General features: G+C 46.7%; 1 protein-coding gene across 1 annotated transcript in view; it reads right to left on the bottom strand.

Moving 5' to 3' along the window:
- Positions 1-21,619, bottom strand: part of LOC138473462 (deleted in malignant brain tumors 1 protein-like) — a 104,792-nt gene extending 83,173 nt beyond the window's left edge. The window contains exons 1-4 of the mRNA XM_069612110.1: positions 21,511-21,619; positions 17,805-18,122; positions 3,479-3,514; positions 1,257-1,274 (exon numbers count right to left, since the gene is read on the bottom strand). Of these exons, the coding sequence (XP_069468211.1) occupies positions 1,257-1,274; positions 3,479-3,514; positions 17,805-18,122; positions 21,511-21,619 (481 nt within the window). The remainder of the gene's footprint in view (positions 1-1,256; positions 1,275-3,478; positions 3,515-17,804; positions 18,123-21,510) is intronic.
- Between the last annotated feature and the right edge of the window lie 3,568 nt (positions 21,620-25,187).

The following is a 25,187-nucleotide window of genomic DNA, read 5'->3' as shown; positions in this document are numbered from 1 at the left end:
CCCTACTGGAGTCTCTACCCGGTGATATGATATGAAATGTTATTTATAACGTGCTTAATACCCAGAGGTTTCTAAGCGCGGACCCGGGGATCGAACCTGTGTTGCTCCGTGCCGTCTTGCTGGACACTCTCATCTCTGATCTCAACAACCTCTCAGTCTCTTCTATATCTTGTCCCAAATGCCTTACACCATTCGCATTGCAGTCCTTCTCCTCACAATGTTCCCTTTATTTCAATCCCATAGATCCTCTGGCCTGCGTGCCTCAAAGTCATCAAATGTCATCCCACGGAACCCTGTGCATCCCACGGAACCCTGTGTGCACCCAGAGTCTCTGCTGATGCATCTGTGGCCTTCAAAACGATAGACCATTGAACCACTGAACATCATCTGAAGGAGTCTGTGGGAATCAAAGAAACCACTTTTAATTCACTTATATATTTCCTCTTCATGTGGCCTCCTCCTTGTTCCCACCCACAAGGGCTGAAGGTGGACACCCCAGAGGTCTGCCTTATCGCAGATCCTCCCCACCATACACTGTCACTACAGCTCCACCAGGACTCCCTCTCTCATTGGTTCAATGTCTTTTCTCTGGTCTACATCACCTGATAATAGCCAGTGAGATACATTGCTGGATGACCTGGTGGGCACTTCAACACACCCCACTTTACGGCTCTTGAGAATTTGGCACCATGATGTTTTGCTTTCTTTTGCTTTCTTTCCCCAATGACTCAGTTTTGAAAACAGACATGTGTTCCTATTGGGACACTCTGGAGCTCAATGGCTTTATAGTAGGGATGTGGAAAAACGCTTATGGGAACCCTCAATCCGTACCACAAGCGAGTGCTGCCATCCGCTGAAAGCACACAAACGTGATGTGAATCTATAGCCTCTCAAGCGTAACCAAGTTATTGGAGGGAAAGCACAGTTCAGGTTGGACTTATACTCTTTATGAAACCTAAATAGGTCTCTTCATTTGGGAAGAAATAATTAAGGCATTGACCATGGTTTTACTCATCACCTTCTTGGCCAAATCAGGACTTATTGAATGAGAATTTGAAAGAGTCCCGCCCCTTTGTTACTCTTCCTGAACCATCGGCTCTGCTTCTGGCAATGTGACCCCTACATGTTTGTTCTCAAGCAACAAGATCCAACATAATATAACAATACCATCTTAAATTATCAAATACATTTTAACAAACAGACACCATGCTCTTGGGAAATAAAGTATTAATAACTAATAATAATGTGTGCCTCACCTGTTCCACCTGTAGGGGCTTTTGTCCATGGATGGAGAGAAATTGAAAAGCAGAGAAGTAAAGACAGTCACGATGAGTAAATGTACTTTTGCAAGACAAGAGAAAATATCAGCTATGCCACAATGTATTCCTTATTTCTTATCTCGGCTCTTCTGCACAGATCCCAAAACCTCCCCAGTCCCAAGCCTCTTCATTCGGACATTTACCAGATTTTCTAAAATCTTGCCACCCTTCTCTGGCACTGAATTCCTTGGATCCTTAGTGACCTCTCTTTGACACTCATCTACGAAACACTCTTCAGACCAATATTCCACTCTAAAGTCTCCAACCTTCACATGGAAAGTTAATCCACTCTCTTTGTTGCTCAGTCTATTATCTAACATTTGTGAAGACAGTGGCTTTATCTCTGATCTTCGCTACAATCTCCCCATTGTCATACAACACTTTTCCCGTCTCTGTGATGTCCATTTCAGACACTAGATCTTTATTAGAGACTGGCTAGATCTTGCACATCAATTGTTCCTATTGTCATTTTCCATAGAATGACAATAGGAACTTTTACCTTTATGTTTTTTTGCAAATTCACCACTGCAGAAACAAAGCCATCCCAGTCTTGTCTAGCAATCTTTTCTTAAAACCATAGTTGTGTCTGATCTTGGATATGCATTTGTCTAAACACAATGTACATTGTGGGACATCTTTGTGCAATTGGGAAATGGTTGCCACCAGCATGGACTAGAAGTTGGTGAATGTTTGGTCTGGCCTTACTTTTTCATCAGTCAATCATAAAGTCTATCCCTTTGGTATTAAGTCATGTTGTCCTATTAAAAGAATATACCAATTTCTCCTCTTTTTCATCTATCTCTCCTGAGACGTATTCTTCAGTAGAGGTGGGTAACATGTTTACAATCAGAGCAGAATAGATTGAATTTTCCCCACAGTTTGCTCTGCCTGAAACAAGGAATTTACAAGAATTCTACTTCAAATTTGACCTTGCGATGGAAGACCAAGTTGTGGAGTAATTGGGTGCTATGGCCTTCATTTCAGCCAATCAGAGCGGCTACATCATTCTGCCCACCTGATAGGATGGACCATCACACATTCAGGCCAATCAGGACACATGGAATGTTCTGCTCCTTGATTCGAGGGGCTATCCATGCTACCGCAATGGAGGGAGTTTTGTCCTCTCATATATTTGTCAAAATCTGACTTCTATTGCATGATTGGGGCAGTGAGGTGGGCAGATTTAATGCCCAATTTGCAAGTGTGCTTGAGGCACCAGAAATTGATTTTACGCAAACCCCTACTATTCAATCAAGTGGATTGCTCTTTTACAAAGACTTTGTAAAAGAACCTTTTGTTCCTGAATATTTTCTATCCATAAGTTTCTGAATACTCTGTCCCTTTTTCTGGTCTTTTAAGTAGCATATAGATCTGAAATTCACTGTCAATATACCTCCAATCATTACGGCCACTAGATGCATTTTTGGTTATAGATTTCACTCTTTCTTATTCTAAATTATTTCATGAATCTCTATGAGGTTTCAGTCATATTTCTGTGTCCTTCCATTCAACGTAGTCCCTCTCTGATCATCACCACTTTTGACAGAGCGTTATAATACATTTAGAAAAGCTGAGTACAGGAATCTGTGCTCTTTTATCACTTTGAAAGACTCCCTCCACATTTACTTTTAAAGTGTTGCCACCCCTCTCCACTAGCTAATCCACTCTCTCCATTAGCAGACCTGATGATGAACTCTCAAGTGCCGGCAAATGATGTACAAGCCGCTGACAGGTGCAAACTCACTGGTCTCCTTTCAACCGCCAAAGGCACCCATAAATCTACAGATAGGACATTGTTGGTTTATTTTATTTAAGCCGCTGACAGATGAAAACTCACACAGATTACAGTGGGTTGTCATAGATGGGGATGGGAAATACCCTCCAAGGTCCCTCTTTTGCTATATTACACTGTCATTTTCATTTTGACACTTTGTCCACCGCACACCTTCTCCTACCTCCAAATGCATTATGGTTAAGCAATAGTTTTGCATTTATACATGATAACAGCCTGATCACTTTTCCCATTACAAAAATATATAACGGAAACATCAAGGGTTTCTGGTGAACTGTGTGCTGTGTATAGGTGCGCCTTCTGTAACTAGCCTCCACACGGTCTATTGCCCCAGTAAATAGATGCAAGTAAAACAACAAGTATTTACCAGGTGGTGATGGTGTTGTCGTATTAGGAGGGAGACCTGTAATGAGAAAATACCCAGTTAATTCAAAAGCAACAACATATCCTGAAACACAAGATCACTAAGAGTTGTCGTCGATCACATGGGAGTAAAAGGCGAACGTGGAAAAGAAGAGGTTAGCAAGAGATGGATCAACTTAGTGGGTAGCTGGAGGGAGGAGGTGCACGGGCCTAAAACTATTAGACCGCTCAGTGGCCTTTGATAACAGCCGTAAATCACTAAATCATTAAAACTCAGCTGGAATCACAAAGCATCTAGGCTACAGTCGCAAAATAGATTCACTCCTTTCTTATCAACCACTCTCAGCCTGGAGCTGGGTGCATTTGTTTCAGATTTCATTTGATCTTTTGGCAAATTAATTTTGATTTGTTGCTTAAGATGCTAAAAGTACTTTGATTTTTTATTGAAGACATCACTGAACTTCTATGAACAAAGTGATTTCAACTCAAATGTATAATACACACAGTTGAACACAAAATAACTACTGTCTCATAACATATTGTTTGTTCTACAAGAGGTGCCTGCAATTAGGGACATTTCTTCATTGCAATTGTTTCAGATTTAAAGCCTTTGATGCATGGGGTTCCCCAGGGGTCTGCCTCATCACCCTTACTCTTTAGCCTATATGTCTGCCTGCCGGCAGACTTAATTGGTCAGAGAGGCCTGCTATTTTCAAACTCTCCGGATAGTATCCAGATTTTGGTCAGACCATCAGGGAATTGAGAGCTCACCTGCAACACTCTGAAGGACTGTTTATTCTTGAGGAAAAGGTGGGTGGATCCAAATTCTCTTAAAACCAATCCACCCAAAACCGAGGTGTTGACTGTTAATGCTGCAGCTGAACCCTGGAGTGGCTTCTTTTGGCATGACAGCTTTGACCCTTCTCCTATGCCGGCCCCTACAGTTAGAAATCTAGGGATTATTGGGGCCCTGATTTTATAATGGCCCAACAAGTAGCTGCAGTTTCCAAAAACGGCTTCTTTCACCTAATAAGACTCAAAACACATTATGCCTCAACTGTCCTTCCCTCAGCAAATGACAGAGGTCCACACCTTTGCTTTAGCACTGCTGGACTTTGCTAACAGGATACATGTGTACATGGGTTAAGCTACTGCCTTGGCTGCATAGAACTCAGCATGCCGCTGCATGAGACCAGTTGAGAGGTTGCAGATGTAATCACATCACCTGGTCTGGCCTCTTTGCATTGGCTCCTAGTTAAACAGGCTCATTTTTTAAGTCCATGCACTTATTTCACACATTGCTGTATCAGAGGAAGAACTAGTTTCTGCGGGAAAGAATAAGCCAACACTACCCCACTCTGGCTCCTCGCTCTCAATTCTCATTCCATTTGAAGAACCTGGCCACTCTTTTGCTGTTCTAGCCTCAAAACCTGGAAAAGCACTCATTTTAACCCTATGAACGGAACCCAAATCTCTTGGCTTTTCAAAAAAACAACAACCCCTACCTCTTTAAATCCGAGGTTGTTAGACTACTATGGTATGTATGCATAACACTTTCTATAGCGCCAAGGTGCCCTACTGCTGAACGATTGCTGTATATAATCCCCAAATATGAGCATGTACACATATTAAGGGAGAAGATGAAGTCCATCGATGTTGCATAGTGCATACGCAGTGTGCGCATGCGCGAGCCTCGATCCTGGCCGCGCATGCGCATTGTTAATAAAGGAGGCCCCGACGGCAGTTGCAGCCGGGACCCTGTACCAGCAACACGTGTCCCGTGTGTGTTCCTGCATGCATGCGTGCGAGCGTGTGTGTGTATGCGGGGGGGCTGGGGGTCACATGCAGCCTCTAACACTGGCGACGAGGAACGGCAACCGTGGGGAATGCGACATTGCTCCGGCTGCTGTTGAGTCGGAGATAGTGCGTTCTTTCCCCACGCGGTCGCGAACCTACGCACGTGGCCGGCGGCCATCTTGAGACACACGCGGATCACGGCGGTTGTGGCCCACACGGGTGCTCATGCGCCGGCTGTGATCCTGATCATCCTTCGACAATTTTTGGACACTCCATGGCCCTTTTGTGATAAGAGCTGTGGCTCATCTTTATGAAAAGAAGGTAAAGGCTGAAGGCGCCTCCTACACCTGCTGCAGGCCCACCTCGCCTCCATCCAGAGCTTTTGGTGCCGGGACAATATCCTAGACTCTGGAAGGTCAGTTCAGGCAATCCAGGGCTCACCCTCCACCCAGTCACCACCATGGGTGAGGAGGGAGAAGAGGGAGTCCCAGCGCCAATTCCACGCAGGTTGCACAGTACTTTGGCGCCCATGCCTGAATTCGACACCACAGGCCAACCATCCAAGCTGGGGCCGAAGTGGCTACTGTGGGTGAAGAAGCTAGAAATGTTCTTCAGGGCCTCAGGAGAGATGGATGATGATGCGAAGGGGGCCACGATGGTACATTCGTCTGGCGCGGAGGTCCACAGGATTAATGACTCGCTGAATCTTCAGGTGGTCATATGATGCAGTGAAACAGGCCCTCCAAGACCACTTTCTACCCATGGCAAATGTCGATTTTGACAGATTTGTGATGGGTGCGGAGAAGCAGCAAGGGGAAGAGTCCTTGGACCAGTTCTGTACGCGGCTCAGACACCTCGCGAGCACCTGCAGGTGGGTGAATGAGGAAGAGATGGCGAGGAACCAGTTGATTCAGGGGTGCAGCTCAGGAAAGCTTAGAAGGCAGGTGCTTAGGGAGCCAGGCCTGACGCTGCCGCAAATCCTTGACACTGGGAGAGCGTATGAACTGGCAGAGTCCCGAGGGGCGAAAATTGACACAGCAATGCACCCAGGAAAGTGAGGACGCCTTTGCCATCGGGCGCTCTGCCCCAGGAAGGGCGCGCTGGGCCCCCAGAAAAGGAGACAGTCCTTCTACGGCCGGAAACCCCCAGTTGTGTCCGTACTGTGGATATGACTTGCCCCATGCTGGGGAATGCCCTGCAAAGACAAGAGTCTGCGGACGGTGTGGCACACCGGGACATTATGCAATAGTGTGCAGGGACTCAACTCCAGTGGTGGCATCGAGGGGGCCAGTGAGGTTAGTCGGGGGCAATGCCCGGCGCGTGAGGGGTGTGTCGTCAACCGAGCAGGGCGTGCAAGATCTGGACATCGCAGAGGAGGAAGAGAGGAGGAGGAAATCTTTTTCATCTCGAACATCGCCACTGGGCCAAGGCAGAGCAGGCAGCCGACGTGCACAGTGAAAATTGGTGACGTGCCCACCCCAGTACTGATAGACACATGGGCATCAGTCTGTGTGCTGGCCGCTACACACTATGAAGCCCTCCCGGGCCCTCCCCAGTTAGAGGAGTCCAAAGCCCGGATTTACTCCTTTGGAGGGGATACGCCGCTGCCTATTCAGGGTGTCTTTGTAGCCCCGGTGTCACATGGGTTGAACAAGATCAAGGCAAGATTCTTTGTGACGAGTGTGAGCCCGCACTCCCTATTGAGTTGTGCTGCTTCTGAAGCCCTTGACATCGTGCATTTCACTCTGGCGGTGTACCACACAGACATTGATCGCCTGCTGCAACGGTTCAAAGACATCTTTCAAGGGGTAGGGAAGCTGAAGGGTGACCCAATCAGACTCCACATTGACGGGTCCATAAGGCCGACGGCTCTCAAGCATCGAAGAATCCTATTCCACCTGAGGGCGCAGATGGAGAAAGAGCTTCAATCACTCATAGACTTGGACATTATCGAGAGAGTGGAGGGCCCAACTCCGTGGGTCTCGCCGATAGTGGTGGCACCGAAGCCCAAGCAACCAGGGGCTGTCTGCATCTGCGTCGACATGAGACTGCCAAATGCCACCATTAAGAGGCAGCGTCACCTGACACCCACGCTGGACGATATAGTGGGCGAGTTGCAAGGAGCAAAAGTCTTCTCCAAGCTGGATCTGAGGTTGGGGTACCATCAGCTGGAACTCCACCCGGAGTCGCGGTACATTACCACCTTTACGACCCATGAAGGGCTATACCAGTTTAAAAGACTGTTTTGGTGTCTTGTCTCGTCAGCGGCAGAGGTCTTCCAGAAGGTCATCCGGGGAGCCCTGGCGGGACTCAAAGGAGTAATAAACATGTCGGACGACATCCTGGTCTTCGCACAGTCAGAGTCTGAACACCTGAAGAGACTGGAGCGTGCCTTAGAGAAACTTAAAAGCTTTGGGCTGACCCTACACAGAAAGAAGTGTGAGTTCCTCAAGGACCAGATAGAGTTCTTCGGGTTCATATTCCATGCCGGAGGCATATCGCCCGACCCATAGAAGGTGAGAGACATTCGTGAGGCGGCCCCTCCCGAGTCACCGGCAGAGATAAAAAGCTTCCTTGGCATGGTGAACTATTGTGGACGGTTCATCCGCGACCTGGCGTCGCTGTGTGAGCCTTTGCGGGCACTGACGAGGAACGATGCTGCAATGGCATGGATGTCAAAGGAACAAAAGGCATTTGCCGAGATCAAGAATGATCTGTCGGGCCAGGAAACCAAAGCATACTTTAGCCCCGATAGGGAGTCCGAGATAGTTGTGGATGCCAGCCCGGTGGGATTGGGTGCGGTGCTCATGCAAGCAGACTCTCAGGGGCTCATGCGTCCCATCGCATATGCCAGCAAGGCGCTCATAGAAACAGATAAAACGGTATTCCCAGATCGAGCGGGAGGCCCTGGCCATCCTGTGGGGCCGCACGCACTTCAGGATCTACATTCTGGGCAAACCGGTCGTTGTGATAACACACCACAAGCCGCTGATTCTAATCATGGCGGGTGCCTCCTCTAAGCCACCGCCACGCATCGAGAGGTGGATAGTGTCGCTGATGGAATATGGGGTCAAGCAGCAGTATCGCCCGGGCAACCATAACCCCGCGGACTACCTGTCCAGACATCCAGGGGCCGGGCGCCCCCGTGAGACGGCCGAGGTAGTGGACTGCATCGAAATGGTGCACAACGTTGTGGAGGCAGCCCTGCCAGTGGCCCTGGCGCGCCGGGAGATTGCGGATGCTTCGAATAAAGATGAGATGTTTTTGATCATCAAGGAGGCCATGGCAGTGGGGAATGGAGAGAGGTGGTCACTAACAACGCCAGGAGGGAGTCCGGGGCCCAGAGAGACCTCCAAGCGCTGTGGAAAGTGCGCAATGAGCTCTCAGTTGCGGAGGACGGCCTTCTGTTGAGAGGGTGCCAGATCGTCATCCCGCGAGCCTTGGTGATGAAAGTGCTGCAGCTGGCCCACAAGGGGAACCAGGGAACCGCGAAGACCAAGGCACGCCTAAGACGGAAGGTGTGGTTCCCGGACCTGGAGCAAAGGCTGGACGAGTTTGTGCGCTCATGCCTACCATGCCAAGCAGCCAGTCCGGTGGAAAGAGGTCCGCCGATTAGAGCGATGGAAGAAGTGAACAGCCGTGGGGGACAGTGCATGCCGACTTCGGATCCACAGGCCGAGGACTGTACTTTCTCGCAGTGGTCGACCAATGGTCACGGTATCCCGAGGTGGAGCTGGTAGAGTCAACGGCCAGCGACCACACCATCCTGGCACTGGAAAAGATGTTTGCCACCCACAGGTTCCCCACTGTACTTTGTTCGGACAACAGCCCGCCATTCCAGGGGCAGCAGTTTGCCAGGTAGTGTGAGGAGAGAGGAATCACCCAACGGAAGGTCACACCGCAATGGCCCAGGGCAAATGGTGAGGCCAAGCGCTTCATGCGGACACTCAATAAGATTTTCCAAATCTCATTGGATGGGGAGGGGAATTACGCCAAAACCTCTTCGAATTCCTGCGTGAGTACCGCACGACCCCACATCAGTCGACTGGGGTGGCGCCTGCCGAAGCCCTATTCAAGCAGTGCCCCCGAGGACTGCTGCCGGAAGTGGAGGGGCGCTGCCCGGGGGTGATTGACAATGACCGTGTACATGTATAGCGCGAAGTACAGAACGAAGCGCCCGCAGGAACCTGCCCGAGAAGACGATCGTGGTAGGGGACACTGTTCTGGTCTGGAACATGAGGCCGGAGGGAAAGATGTCACTCCCGTACGAGGCCCAACCGTTAGGGGTGACCCACGTCAAGGGGTCCATGGTCACGGTGGCCAATGGGAGGGGAACCATCACACGGAACGTCTCGTTCATCAAGCGGATCGAGACCTCACCAAACCCCGTGCCGCCAGAGGCGTCCTCTCCAGGACCTGGACCAGGACCACCGTCACCGGGGGACCAAGAACTTCCAGAGGTCCCAGGGACACCCAGTCCACCTCGAGAGGAGTCCAGAAGGTACCCGAGCCGTTAGGGTCGACAGTGCCCTCAGAGGTTCCAGGACTTTATCATGGACCCGGCCTCTTAGGAGGTCAAGAACTGTGCTGGTGTTCCTAGGCTGGGTGTGTTATTTTTTAATGTTGGACTTGTTCATTGTTTGGGGTAAAAGGAGGGATGTTGCGTAGTGCATACGCAGTGTGCGCATGCGCGAGCCTCGTTCCGGGCCGCCGTTAATAAAGGAGATCCCGACGGCAGTTGCAGCCGGGACCCCCTACCAGCAACACGTGTCCCATGTGTGTTCCTGCATGCATGCGTGCGAGCGTGTGTGTGTATGCAGGAGGCATGGGGGTTACACGCAACTTCTAACAATCACCGTGTGATTTGATACCGACCCTTATTCTCTAACAATTATTATACATTACATAAAGAAGCATTTTATTTCCAAGATATTTAAGAGGCAGGAAAAGGGCAGCAGTATTGTCTGAAGACACTTGCCACACAAAGAGCAAGGAACTGGAGGATTACAAAGTTCTTAAAAAGAATCGCAAATGCTTAAGGAGACGACTCATCCTGAGGGATGCAGCCAAGGCCGGTGTCATTGCGGATCCACTCCGGGCCAATAAATAAAGAAATATGTCACATAGGAGAATATGCAATGGCCCCTAGGAGGAAGAGTCCACGCGGGATTACCGGAGCCACAACAGACCCTGAACACGAGAACAAGATCCAGCCAAGACTTTAAAAAGAGACAACAATAAAGCAAATTGGAAAAACAAGTCAATTATTAATCTCTTGGCCCAATTTTCGGTAATGTGGACGGAATGGCAGGCTTGTCTCTGCAAGGTCGTGGATCGTTGGTTAGTTGCAACACAGCGAAAATACAATTATTACACAATGATAAAAGGGACTGTCCAGTCAAGTTTGTATAACAATATCTACTTTATTATTATTATTACCACAGGCAGTTGTAGCACACACTGATTTGTATGATTCAGAGGTGAATAGACAATTATCTGACCCAATGGTCTATAAATCTATTCCATCTGATCCCACCATAGGAATTATGGAAGAAATTGTCAATCTTATGACACATGCGGCTAACCAAGGGTGGATAAATGATGATGAAAAACTCTTTTTGGTGAACAAATATCCGGTCACCCCGGCTTTCTATTGCTTACCAAAAATACATAAGCACTTAACATGTCCCCCTGGACGACCTATAGTTTCCGCTATTGGTTCACTCTTAGAACCCTTGTCAGTGTATGCAGACGTGTTCCTTAGACCTTTTGTCAAAAAAATTAAATCGTACATCCAAGACTCCACTGCAATGATAAATATCTTGCATTCCATCACTATTTTACCGGATGACGTCTTCGTCACCCTTGACATCACGTCACTATATACCAACATACCGCAGATGAAATGCATTGACGTGATGTTCAAACTTTTGGAGACACGGACTGACAAACAACCTCCTTCAGCATTTATTGCAGAATGCATACATATTGCCCTCACAAAAAATGTCTTCATCCATAAGAATTCTTTCTATCAACAACTGAACGGCACAAGCATGGGGGCTACTTTTGCCCCCGATTTGGCCAATCTATACATGGATCATTTCGAGAATATCCATATATACAATGATATGAACCCTTTTGGAAAAAATATCCACGCATGGCATCGTTATATCGATGACATTTTTATGATCTGGCGTGGTACCATGCAAGAACTCATCAGTTTCAATATCTGGCTAAACCAATGCGAATTATCGCTTCAGTTTACGTGGGAAGCAAATAAAAAAGAAATACCTTTTCTGGATCTTCTCATATACCGTACCTCTGACAATAACATTGGAACTAGTCTGTACAAGAAACCTACTCAAAAAAATACACTCCTGCATTTTGAGAGCTTTCATCCGCATTCGCTGAAAGAAAACCTTCCATTCGGACAATTTTTGAGGATCAGGCGAAATTGTTCGGAGAAACAAGATTTCCTAGTCCATAGTGAAAAACTAAAAAATAACCTAAAAGGAAGAGGCTATCCGTCTCACACTATCAGGAGATCTTATAAAAGGGCTAAAAATACTCCGAGAGCTGACTGTCTCGTTAAACAAGATCGTACGCAGCTGGAAAAGATCACCTGTGTTACAACTTTCACTCCGATCAGCAATGCTCTGAGGAGAACTATTCTCAAACATTGGAAAATGATAAACACTGAGGCTTTCTCTATCCCTCCTCCCCGTTTTGCCTTTAAACGGTTACAAAATATCGGGGATAGACTGGTTCATACGTACCCTAGACAGCCAACCCCGTTAGTTACACAACCAACACTATGGAGCCTTCCTCCAGTTGTAGGCCATTTTAAATGTGGAAAATGCCTAATGTGCAATTTCACAAAAAATGTCAAAAACGTGGAAGTAAAAACAGGAACATGGACTCTAAAATCTTTTTCCAATTGTGCGACGAAATGGGTAATTTATTGCATCATTTGTCCATGTAACCTTATGTATATTGGAAAAATCCAAATGTACTATTAGAACGAGAATAGGGGAACATCGTTCATGTATCAAAAACAACATTAAAGACAAACCACTAGTAGACCATTATAGCAAAATGAAACACTCCTTTAATGATTTAACGTGGTTTGTTTTACAAACTCTCGATCCACACCCCCGAGGGGGAGATAGGGATCTTAACCTGCGCAAACTAGAACAGAAATGGATCCACAAACAAGACTCGGTCAAAAGTGGATTAAATCTGTTTATAGAATGGAACCTGTTCCTACATAAATGATATTGGGTCAACTTAAAACAATTCCCCTGTTTTGATCTTAGGATCATAATACATCTCAAAAACTGTGGTTGATTCACTTTGTCATCCCATTAGACTGAATGCTTCGAGCTTGTATACAAGAGACACTCCAGTAATAGGGCCATGACAACATACTTGATACCATTAGAATCAGTTCAAATAGGTTGTTTTTGCCAATATTCTCCTGAGGAGCTTATTGTACATCGATACAAATATTGGGCCTTTCAACAGATATAGCATCGAGTCCGCGTTATGTTTGAAACAGCGGTAGACTTTCTACATAGTATTTCTTCAAGTTGGCCGTATTGTATTTCTACTCCACCCGGCCACTATCATAATAATACGTCATTACGCTGACGCTGGGACGCAAATCTTTGAAAAGGCGTCAAAGTTATCACATGATCATCGAGACGTATCCTAGATGCAACGCTGCCGTTCAAGATAGAGAACAAGCAAATCTCTCCTAACAAAAAAGTAAGTTTGTCTGTATATAGCGTTCCGCCATATCTGAGAAATGCACTAGAAACCTCTTACTCTACAACATTCCCTATGTCCTGCTATTTTTCAGCACACGGACTTTGCACTAACGGCGTTGTAACAGACGACACGATCTCTGCAGCACGCCCGCGATCCATAGACTAACATTTTGCCGACTGCAGCATTTTTTCTGTTTACGGAAGGTAGGAACATTTACATACACCTACTTTATATCGCATGCGTCGGCACCAGGAGTCATTGTTAAAACATCTTTCTTTTCCTGTTCCCATTTTAGCCATGGAAGGTCATTCCCTGATATATTCCGTTTTTACAGAAATGTTTGAGGGACTTGAATACCTCGAAAATATCTATTGAAAAATATCTAACTACAACTACATTATAAGGTATCAATACCTTGTTACATGAATGCAATGACTAAATTAAATAAGAACAACGTTAAAATAGGAAATGTATATGCACATCTAGTTGTTTTGAAATTTGTACTAAAGACAAAAAAAAGATTACTTAATTTATGTTTGATATGAAGATACATGAAAAGCCATGAAATAATTTCTGTCTTGGGTGCACACCGATCAATAGAAGACAGAGCAGGGCATAGACATGGTGATGAGGCATGTTTACTAATGCTATTTCGAACACAGCTAGTTTTTTAATCTGTTTGTTTTGTTTGTTTATATAGATATACCGGCCAACGATCTAAATCCACTGTGAAGATTCTGAGGCTTGGGTTTAAAACATCTTCTTAATGTGTCCTGATGAAAGCCTTATTTTGTCATATAATGGACAACAGTCATTTATAAATGTTGAAAAGACTGGTTTTACTCTTTTGCTTATAAGGCTGGAAACAGAGCCTTCCTGTCGACACTCTGTATAGATGGGCTTATGCCCACACATTGTAGCAACTGAGGACTTTGCAATAGCTTCACTATTAAAATACTCATGTTTGAAAAGTCACTTATAGAACTACTAACATCACCTTGAGAAATAATAGAGGTTTGACATATGAGTAGTATGAAGCAAGTTGACCTATACAATCATCTCTATACGAATGTTTCGTGTTTTCCAACAGGACTGTGAGCATTTTCTGTCGCTTTTTATGTTCTTTTAATATTTGGACCCACTGGGCTCAACATTGTATGAAGTTAAATAAAATAATATATATTATTGGGCAAAGACTAGCCTTGGTGTTATATCTTGTGATATTTGTTTCAACACAAGACCGTGTTTGATATGTGAGAAAAAATCCCCGTCTAGACCCTGAGTCTAAGTGTGTGACACCAATAGGTAGCTTGCCTTTGGGAAATTGTTCTCCTCACAATGATAAAAGGGACTGTCCAGTCAAGTTTGTATAACAATATCTACTTTATTATTATTATTACCACAGGCAGTTCTAGCACACTACAAAATACAACCCACAGAGCACAGACAGTTTCACCAAGGAAAGGGATGCACTCTGGAAACTGACAGGAGGGTAGTCGGTAAAGCAATCAGTCTTAACTGTTCAAGGTTATTTGGTTTCAGCAGCAAGGGAGCAAGGGGTCGTAAATGTCAGTAGGGGCCTTCTAAGAAGGACCAGGGGGACAGGACCAAAATGTACCTGGTGCTTGAGATGATCGTGATGCTCGACATCGTTAAGTCAGTTCTAGGACACCTTGCAGCCCCTGCGACAGAGTTCAAGACGGGAGACAGCTGAGGGTATCAGGCAGCAGGCAGTTCGGCAAGCAGGCTGGATGGGCGGCTGCAGGCTGGCCTACACGGCAGCTCGGGGTCAAGAATCGTTGTCTCTGTGCTGGTTGGCGGATCTGAAATGCTGGTCGAGGCATCTCAGATGGCTGTAGTGACCGCAGCATGACAACTGTCAGTGGTGCAGCCGGTCGCAGTTTGAGGGCTCGACTGCCTCACAAATATCCTTAAAAGATGGACGCTGGTTGATGCTTGTTGTGGCACTCCTCTTAGATTCTTCGCAGGGCTTGTGTTGTCCTTTAAGATGACGGCCCAAAGCTAAGGAGAGTGTTTGCAGGCAATGGCCTTGTCCTTTGTTCAAAGACTCTCTGGCCCTTCCCACCTTCCCACCTAGGAAGCTTGATGGCAGAACCTAGCGGGGCATGCTGTGTCCTGGCTGGGGACTAGTTCTGGAGCTGCTGGATGGGTCCTCTGAGTCTGGTATCTCCCTCTGTTCCCTGGGAGACGTTTAGGGAGGGATCTTGCTTCCCTCTTGGAAATCCTGGCCTTCCCTCACTGGCAGAAGCTGTAAGGCAGGCTGCACCTTCAGCCAGGGTCCAAATGAGTCCTTCTTCTTACTCCTTTCAAAGTCTTTGGATGATCTAAGTGAGGGGCTCAGCCCTCTTTAAAGCCAAATGGGCCCCAGTGATTGGTGCAGGCTAAGGCTACCTTAATGAACCAATCCTGGGTCCCCACCAACAATCTTCTGTTATGCGTGAGATCAGGACCAGAGTGCTTTGCAACAGGAAAGATAAGGGGTGACAACATGTACTGCTAATTCCCACCCATCTTCCTGTCTGTTGTAGATCAAAGTGTCTCTCTGGTTAACTGAGCCCTCTGCGACTCTTGACATTCCAGCTGAACATGACAGGGGAGGATGGCGCATGTAGGTTGCGCCCTCCCGGAGTACACGTGACTATGCGTTTGTCATGTGATGAGCAGGGAAAAAGTGTGTGGAAAGGCCCCACACATTTTGGAAGGCTGATTTCACATGATTCATTTTCATTTAAAAAAATAAATAAAAACACCCGAACGCACTTTCCTTTTCTGAGTTCCGTGACACAATATTAGTAGATGACAGTATGACCGATGGATATGAGGGGCTACTCGGGAAGGTCATTAAATCACTGTAGACATGAACATAGGAGTTTGGGCAAAATGGCACTGTACTTATAGAAGTTTCATTGCTGTCGAGCCTAGATGGAATTCATGCGTTCTAGATGGACCATGCGGCCCACCAGAGAAATCCTGTCTATAATCATGGATGTGACCAGATTAACATGAGCGTGGAAATCAAATGTAGATTTTGTAATGGCCCCACGCAACCTGAAACATTGAAGCGTCAGCTTATTTATTGCCCAAACCTGTTGCCCTTTTGTCTGCATGTTTTCGACCTGGTGTTCGTGTAAACTGTGGGTAAGGAGTTCGAATGGCTGTCTGGCTTCAACAGCGCTGGCTGTTGTTAGATATATTAGGGATCTCAATTTATCTGAGAACAATCTTAATATCTGAAAATTTGAAAGGGTTAAGGTATATTTGATTAATATGTTTTAACTTTGTATCTTTGTGGTAATTATCAGCTTTATATGTATTTTATTAGAACTTCGATAAGGTTATTTAAAGCTCTTTGGCATATTATTGTGTTGTATGATGTGATATTATCGTGTTTTTCTTTTTTGGATCCTTTTAAAATCAATGTTATATGTATTATGAATGTTGCAGGAATGGTTAAGGTTGAACATACTTTTTTTAACCAATATACAATAATAAGTTCTTTTTTAACTTTATTTTCAGGGCCTCTTTTGGTTCCCATCCACACCTGGAGCAAGCAGTTCTCAGTCGAAGGCCTTTCTGAAAGGTTCTGCCTACAGCATTTTTCTGAAGGTGAGGTGACTTTTCATTCCACAGCGGCTTTTGATAATATCCCTGTACGAGAAGAACCAGGGCTCCAGGAAAGTAGAGTTCCTTACTATGTCACTCCCCTACAATCAGGCCAATACCCCTTAACTAGCGAGTCGGCTAAATTCTGTGGAACTTTCACAGAAATGTGTGCCAATTTGGCTGCACCTAACAATGTGTGTTCCCCATGTGAACCATTGTAAAATTTGGCAAACTTTAAAAATGTGTGCAATTCTAGCTGCAAGAAACATATAATTTTGGGCTGCACACCGGTGGAATTTGTCACACGGTATGCCGGATTCCAAAATTCAAGGCGAAATTCGATGACAAAGTTTTGCCCACTTTACTCCCTGTTGTAAATGACGTGTATACAAGCATAGTTACAGGATCCAATTACTCTTAGGGGTATAATACAGAGGACAGGACAGAGGGATTGGGAGTGCACCCACCGGCAATCAACAAGCATCCCAGCTCAGGCACCAACTGTCATTCGTGCAACTCTCACACCCAGTCACCTAGCAACATTCCCCTGAGCTGTCATTCACACATCACGCAACATCCCAACACTCATGCAGGAGGCCAGTGGGAGGACAGGATAGACACACATCACAACACTCCCAACAAAAGAAAATAGGATGTCCTGGTAAGTATGTGTCTGACCCTCTAAGCAACCTGGTCTGCATGACAAAGTCATGACCAAGCCCCTCTATAAGGAGGACCTTTTCTATAGCCCTACTTGATGCAAAGACGGCATGTATGATACAAATGCTTCTTCTCATTTTTGGATTACATGATAAATGGCTATACAAATTAAAATATATTTTTTTTACTTACCTAAAAATGCACCAATTGGGATGAGAATTACTTTCTTCCTTTCAACGTCCCAAAATCGAGAGCAAAATACTCTTACCTCAAATTCTTATCTGGAGCCCATGGAAAACATGTACATCACACAGAATATAGAAAGTTTGAGAGTATTTTAAAATAGGCAAGACTAGGGTATGAAGCTGTTGTTGCTAGTCCCAATCACCAGGTACTGATGCGTTCACCAAATACTGCAAGACATAGAGAATCTCATACTGGGTGACGGAAGTTGTGCCTCATTGCGGCGTCATACTCACCTTGTGAGCAAATAACACTGGCATCCTCGTGGTGACCGCAGCTATGAACACCCATCCCTCTGTTCGGACACTGCCACAGCGCGCTCTCGTACCCTCTGCAGTGCACACCGTCCAGGAGGATGGGCCCGTAGCCTTGTCCATAGTAAGCACTTCCAGGTGCAGAAATAACTGAGCCACAGCCCAGCTCTCGGCACACTACGGCTGCATCAGTGGAGTCCCAGTAGTCATCACACACCGTCCCCCATGAATAGTTGTAATAGACCTCAACGCGACCCGCACATCCGTTCCAGCCGTTTACAAGACGTACTGGGAAATATACTGTAAGAAAATGAGAGAAAACAAGGATCTTTCAGCTCTTTATCCTCAGAGTGACCTCCACCAAAGATAACAGCTTTCATTGGAAGCATTCCCCCACTAGAGTCTCTAACCGGCTTGCACTCAAACCTGTGTGAATCACCTGCCGTAGTGGAGTTACTGTTCTAGTGTAGACTTTACTCTAGCAGAGGCTTTCAACCCTTTAGCTCCCCTGCCCTAGTGTAGCCCTGCCCTTATGGAGTCCCTACTGCTAGTGGAGGACCTATCCTAATGGACCCCCAGAGAACGCTTGCAAAACTCAAATCAAACATGCAGAGACATGCCTCCACTTTTTATTAGTGTGGCACAAAGTACAGTTACAACAAGTGGGTCAAATCTACTAAGAGAAAGTGTGTGCTACCTAGGCTAGCAGGCTAAAGCCAATATTGCAATTGTCTTTCTGTTCACAAAGTACACAATGGGGTTGGAAATTTGACAAGTTCTTGTATCTGTGAAACAGGCACTTTGTCGATATCCTATCATTGGAGAATTGACGGTGGGTGCAATTTTGCTTCTCAGGTCAATTTACCAATTCAAGGTTGTGGGACAATGGCAGAGCCTGTGGATATTGCGTAGCAGGCAATCTCCTAGCCATCACAGGACGGCTGTTGTGGAAGGCGCATTAGGGAATAGGTACACAAATTCCTAAACACATCGAGGTGCTTTGCTTGTAAATGTGATTTCAAAGGAGGCCATCTCTGGCACAGTGCAGGTACTGAAAAGAGCACCCCCCCAAAAAATACCGAAGATGGAGGTGCTATCCTTCCCTTATAACTCTGATTCAGCAATCCAGTGGCATTAGCTTAATTTGGAACCATAGAATCAAATGAGGATTGTTTCCTCTCTCCACCATAGAGAGATGTAACAAAAGGAAGGAATATGCCAAACAGCGTATTATGGTTACTGTCTACAGCTCAATAGTTCTGTGATGGCATTTATTGAGTGTCACCATATAATAGAACTCTCTGACCCTGAGTGGTCATGGTGTGGCAATGAGTGGTTATGAACTTGCTGTGCTAAGATCCCTGAACAAATGATTGTCAGCTACACACACACACGCACATGGGCTTTGAAGTGAATGGATGTGTGAGACACACACACACACATATGCAATCTACCCTTATATGTCATATGGGTGTAAATCAATAGAAACCTATATATCTGCAGAATAACTGGAAACTCTCATCTCTGATCTCAATAACCTCTCAGTCTCTTCTATATCTTGTCCCAAATGCCTTACACCATTCGCATTGTTCCCTTTATTTCAATCCCATAAATCCTCTGGCCTGCGTGCCTCAAAGTCATCAAATGTCATCCCACGGAACCCTGTGCATCCCACGGAACCCTGTGTGCACCCAGAGTCTCTGCTGATGCATCTGTGGCCTTCAAAACGATAGACCATTGAACCACTGAACTTCATCTGAAGGAGTCTGTGGCAAACAAACAAACCACGTTTAATTTGCGTATATATTTCCTCTTCATGCGGCCTCCTCCTTGTTCCCATACCCGAGGGCCACGGGTAGACACCCCAGAGGTCCGACTAATTGCAGATCCTCCTCAATGTGTACAACTCTCTTCTGACTCCATCTGACCAGTCCCCCCGACTCCTCTTGTTCCTGCTATTTTATCCATTCTGTTCCCCCCCGTTTTTCCATCCCGCTTTGTCTCTTAATTTAACTCACAGTTGCTCTATATCTTGTCTGCCCTCTGCACCCATCCCATGGGAGAGAGTGTAAAACGGGTCTGGTCGAAACTGCCCAAGGAAGAGCACAGTGTGGGGAACAGGACAGTGCAGACTGGCTGGCCTGTCGTCTTGCACTTCTTCACCTTTCCTTCATCCTTCACTCTTTCCCTGTTAGGAGGACTCTCTCAGCCCTGTCTTCATGGAACTGAGGCATGTTTCTAAACCTTGGCAAACAGACAGTCAAGGGTGGAGCAGTCAAAGCCAACACTTTGGAGGTGGGCTGAATAGGCAAGTATACATGGTAAGATAGTATTCCAGTGAACAAAGGAAAGTCCACAGAGGTCTTATGAAATTACACTTTATATCTCATTAAATTGGGTATTTATATCACGCTTCAAGCTGGACTCCCGCCTCTAAGTGCGGGACAGGGTATTGAACTCAAGTTGCTTGGCGTTGCCTTGTTCCCAAAATAAGCCTTTTATCCCAGAGCAATCTTCGTTAAGTGCCCACTGAGTCGTCACTTCTTTCTGGTCAGCAGATACCGAGAGTCTGCCGATGCCAGGCCAAGATTCACTGCAGAGTGCCTGGTTAGCCGGTTTTGACCACTCGGCAATTCACGTTGCGCCTGAGCTCTCCTCTTTTTATGCCAATATTAAGTGTAAACATTGTTGCTGGAAGGTTTGGGATTTGACGGTTTTGACAGGTCATCAGATTAGCTGGTACAAGTCTAATGGTGATCACACTAATCTGGGTCTAACTATAATTCGTTTTTTGAATGCCTAATGCCCAGTTTGGATAAGGTTCTAACACTGAAATCTGGCGGTGCAAATTGCTTTACCCAAGACTATTGTTAATAAAAGGGGAAAAGCTAATACTTCAATCTGGCATCCCCCGTATAATCCTAAAGAGGAACTAGACTCTCAATGCATTGTTCATCCGATCTGAAATTAAAAAACATTCCTTTCCAATGGAGACACTTTCCTTCATGTCATTCGCAGCAAGAACTCTTTCGTATTCTATAAGAATTTTGAGATCTTATTGTATTCAATATGATTATAATCATGTCCCAGCATTGGGTCCTGTGTGATGAATTTCCTAATGTATTCCTTGAGAAAATTGAAACTATTTACCTGGATGTTAGATGTGCCTGTAGTTATTTTTTTTTAAAAACTTTATTTTTGGTATTTAACACACCGTACAAAAAACACACCCACGTTAGGGTGGACTTTAACTTTGCGCCGCCTCTTTGAGCCCTCCCAACCAAACTCCTCCCCTCCCCCCACCCGCCTCCTTCACCCGTTACACCCAAACAATGTCATCTAGGGGAATCTTCCTCTCGCTCCCGATCCATGGCTAGAAGAAAATATTGTCAGCACTGAGATTGCCTCAAAGGTGTGCCGCCGGTCTCCGGTGTGCCAACTGAAGAGGCCTCCGCTTCGTTCATCAAGAATATTGTCAGAGGGCCCCATATGACGGGTGGGCGTGCGTGTTGTGGAAGGAGCTTTATAAAGTCTGATTCTACATCTTGATAGTAGAGTAAGTCCTTACACCAGGCTGCGTAGGATGGAGGGGGACCCCGGCCCCATGCCATAGCGACTCTCCTATGGGCAAGTGTCAGCAGAATACCAGTCAACTTCTTTGATGGGGCGGATAGCAGCCTCGTCATACCTAGCAACGCTGCTGTTTGTCTCGGATGTATTGCATCTTCTACAATCGCCGTTGTCGTGTCCAACACTCGGTTCCAAAAGGGAGCTACTTCAGGGCACTCCCAGGACATATGGACAAAGTTTGCGGATACTAATCCGCACCTCTTGCACTCCGCTTACGTGTCAGGGTGATGTTTGTTGATTTTTTCGGGTGTGTAATAGGTTTGGTGGAGGAAATTAAAGTGGATGAGTTTGAGACGTGAATTGAGTGCGATCTTCTGAGTCTGATTCAATGTAGCTCCAATCCTCCTCTGAAATGACTGTGTTTAGTGCCTTTTCCCATCTGGTCTTTGCCCCTGTATTGGCGGGGGTCGCACTCGGGATTAGTGCTTTGTAAATTTGCGACACCAGTCTGCCTTCACCTCGTGCCTGAATAACGTCATGCAGCAATTGCCAGGTTGGCGGTTGACACGGGAAGTCCAGCAGCAGGGTCTGCAGAGTGTATCGAGTCCGAAAATAGAGGAATATGTCCAGTGCAGTGTTGCCTCCTTTCATTTTCGCTTGGTCTAGGGTTAGGAAACCCTCCTCAGTAAAAAAGTCCCCTAGGGATTGTATGTGCAGCTTGTCGACCCACTGGTGAAAGACCGTTTCTGAAGTTAAGGGGATTCCAGGAATGAACTTGGCTGGTAAGAGTGGAGAGTACCTTGTTTGCACCCCAAGCTTATGGGCTAGGGTCTTCCAGGCCTTGTACGTCACGAGTACCACATTCATCGTGAGGGAAGGCCCCAGAATCCGGCCAAAGACCGCTGCAGTCAGGAAGTTGGGGGTCGCCAGGGCGCGTTCCACTTGCACATGAGGGTGGACTGCTTGCGTCGCATACCAGTGGCTGAGGTATTGTGCCTGAGCTGCCCAGAAGTATTTCTCCAAGTCCGGAAGGGCTAGCCCCCCGTTGGACACGGGAAGTGTCAATATTGAGTGTGCCACCCTGGCTGGTTTGCCCGCCCAGAGCAACTCAAGGACCAAGCTTTTCAGTCTTTTCAGGAAGGTCTGCGGTAGTAACAAAGGAATGTTGTTGAAGAGATACAGAAGCTTAGGCAGGACCACCATTTTAACCAGGGAGGCCCTCCCCCAGAGCGTTAGTGGAAGTGACTTCCAGCGTGAGACCTTGTATTGAAGGGACTTGACCACTTCCTCGTAGTTACCACGAAACACCTTGTGCCGATCCAGAGACATCTGCACCCCCAGGCACCGAACCCTGGCGGACTTCCATGTGAGGTTGAATTCGTCTGCAAACTGCTTTGTGGCACGCGTCATTGGAAAGACGACTGATTTCGCATGATTGATTTTTAAACCAGAGGCCGCCCCAAACTTGATGACTTCCCTCATGACTGGGTTCAGGTTAACCTCAGGGTCTCGTATGAAAAGCGCCACGTCGTCGGCGTATAGGGAAACTATGAGCCTGTGTGGGCCAATGATGAGACCCCTCTGTTGTCGGAGTTCACGAAGGTTGGAGGCTAGTGGTTCCATCACCAGGGCGAATATTAAAGCTGAAAGTGGGCAGCCTTGTCTTGTTCCCCGCTGCAGGTCTATTGGAGCTGATTTTGCGGTGCCCACAATGATGTTAGCTTGTGGCTTTGTGTACAGGAGCGAGACGAGCTTGATGAAACGGGCACCCAGTCCCATCCTGGTGAGAACCATGAACATAAACGGCCACACCACTGAATCGAACGCTTTTTTGGCGTCTAGCAGGACCGCAATTGCCTGATCTGTGGGGTCTAGTGCCTCGATGATTCCGAACATTCTCTGGATGCCAAAGGTTGTATTGCAGCCTGGTATAAATCCGGCTTGGTCTGCTAGTGCAAGGGCAGGCATCAGGGGCATCAACCTATTGGCTAGAACCTTGGCAAGTATTTTATTGTCGAGGTTAAGCAGGGAGATAGGGCGGTACGAAGCACAGTCTTCCGGTGGTTTTCCCGGTTAATGCAAAAGGATGACATTGGCTTCCCAAGAGGAGTGAGGGAGAGTCCCCACTTCCAGCGCTTCTTCGTACACAGCCGCCAGGAGAGGAACCAGGGTATCTGGAAAGGCTTTATAGAATTCTCCCGTTAGGCCGTCAGGGCCCGGCGCCTTAGAAGAGGGTAGGGTCTTTATGGCCGCTCTAATCTCGTCTTGTGACATCAGCTTGTTCAGTGGTTCGCGTAGGTGTTGCTCGACCCAGTAAAGCTCTGTGTCTTCTAGATATTCTATTGGGGCATTTGAGTCTTTTGGAAGTTTAGCACTGTAGAGATCCTGGTAGAATCGGCTGAATTCCTCTGCGATCTTTTCGTCAGTGTGGAGCACCTCGCCTTGCTTGGTTCGGATCCTTTCGATTTGGGACTGTTTTTTGTCAGCTCTGATTAGATTCGCCAGAAGGGCACCTGGTTTTTGGCCCTCACCGTATTGGCGGACTTGGTTGGGGCAGCTTAAAAATTGGACCTCTCGATCTGCTGCAGCATTCAATTTTTGCAGTTCTATTTTCAGGGCTGCGGCGGACTCCGGGCCGGCCATGTTCGTGTTCTGGGTTTCAAGATGCTTTAATTTGTCTTCGCTGGTTTTGAGCTCGCTCCTTATGAGTTTGAGGATACCATTTTCTTTGGCGTGGCATACTCCTCTAATAAAACATTTTAAAGACTCCCAGATGGTGCCTGCAGAGGGGACCGAGCCCAGATTGGCCTCAAGAAACACGTCCATCTCCTCCTTCAATTCAGATGCGAAGACTTCATCACGTAGCGAGCCCCCTTTAAAGCGCCAGCGTTGTAATGGCGGAGTGGGGTTGGATGGCATAAGTTTAAGGAAAAGTGGTGAGTGGTCTGAGAGCGTTCTCGGGTGGATACAGCACCGGCCACATGTCAGGGGCCCGTTTTTGGAGGTGAAGAAATAGTCGATCCGGGAGCTTGTGTTGTGGACTGCAGAATGGAAGGTGAAATCTCGCTGCTCCCCATTAGAGACTCTCCATATGTCTTGGAGATCAAACGCTTTGCACATTTCCTTTATTTGGAGACAGGCCTTAGAGGGCGGTTGTTGTGAGGCCTTTGATCTGTCTCTTGTAGGGTCCAAAGCCGTGTTCATGTCCCCACCCCAGATGATTGTTGCAGGGTTGTGAGTGGAGAGCTGAGTTAGCACCCAACCGAAGTTGTCGGGGCCGTCCACATTCGGCGCGTATGAATTGATGAAAGATATTTTCTGGCCTGCGATGATGCCACACACTAGAATCGCCCTTCCCTCGTTGTCTTTTGCCGTATGAAGTAACCTGAAACTGAGCCTCCTGTGTATGAGGATCGCGACTCCTCTCGAGTATGTGGAGAAGGATGAGAAGTATCTGTGACATCCCCAGCTCTTGGCCCACTGATGATCCTTCCCTGGGGTGGGATGAGTCTCTTGGATCAGAGCCACGTCTACTTCGTGGCGCCTGAGGTAATGCAGAATTTTTCTGGTTTTAGCGGGGATATTGCCGCCTCTTATATTCCACGTTAAGACATTGCATGGGGTAATTTAGTTTTTATATGGGGCCATTTTGCCATTTCAGTGGACTGCGAAGGACTAGTTATGCTCAGACTAGTGCCAGGGTCGATGTTCAAGGGTGGGGAGCCCGGCTGAGGTGACGGTGCAGATGATGGGCCAAGAGCGGGTGAGAAGCAGGGTGGTCGGGATCTGGAGGCG

This window comes from Ambystoma mexicanum, chromosome 8 (assembly GCF_040938575.1).
Source record: "Ambystoma mexicanum isolate Mex_15411 chromosome 8, UKY_AmexF1_1, whole genome shotgun sequence".
Lineage (NCBI taxonomy): Eukaryota > Metazoa > Chordata > Amphibia > Caudata > Ambystomatidae > Ambystoma > Ambystoma mexicanum.
The sequence above is the reverse complement of the archived record's forward strand: the minus strand, read 5'-3'. Positions and strand labels throughout refer to the sequence as shown.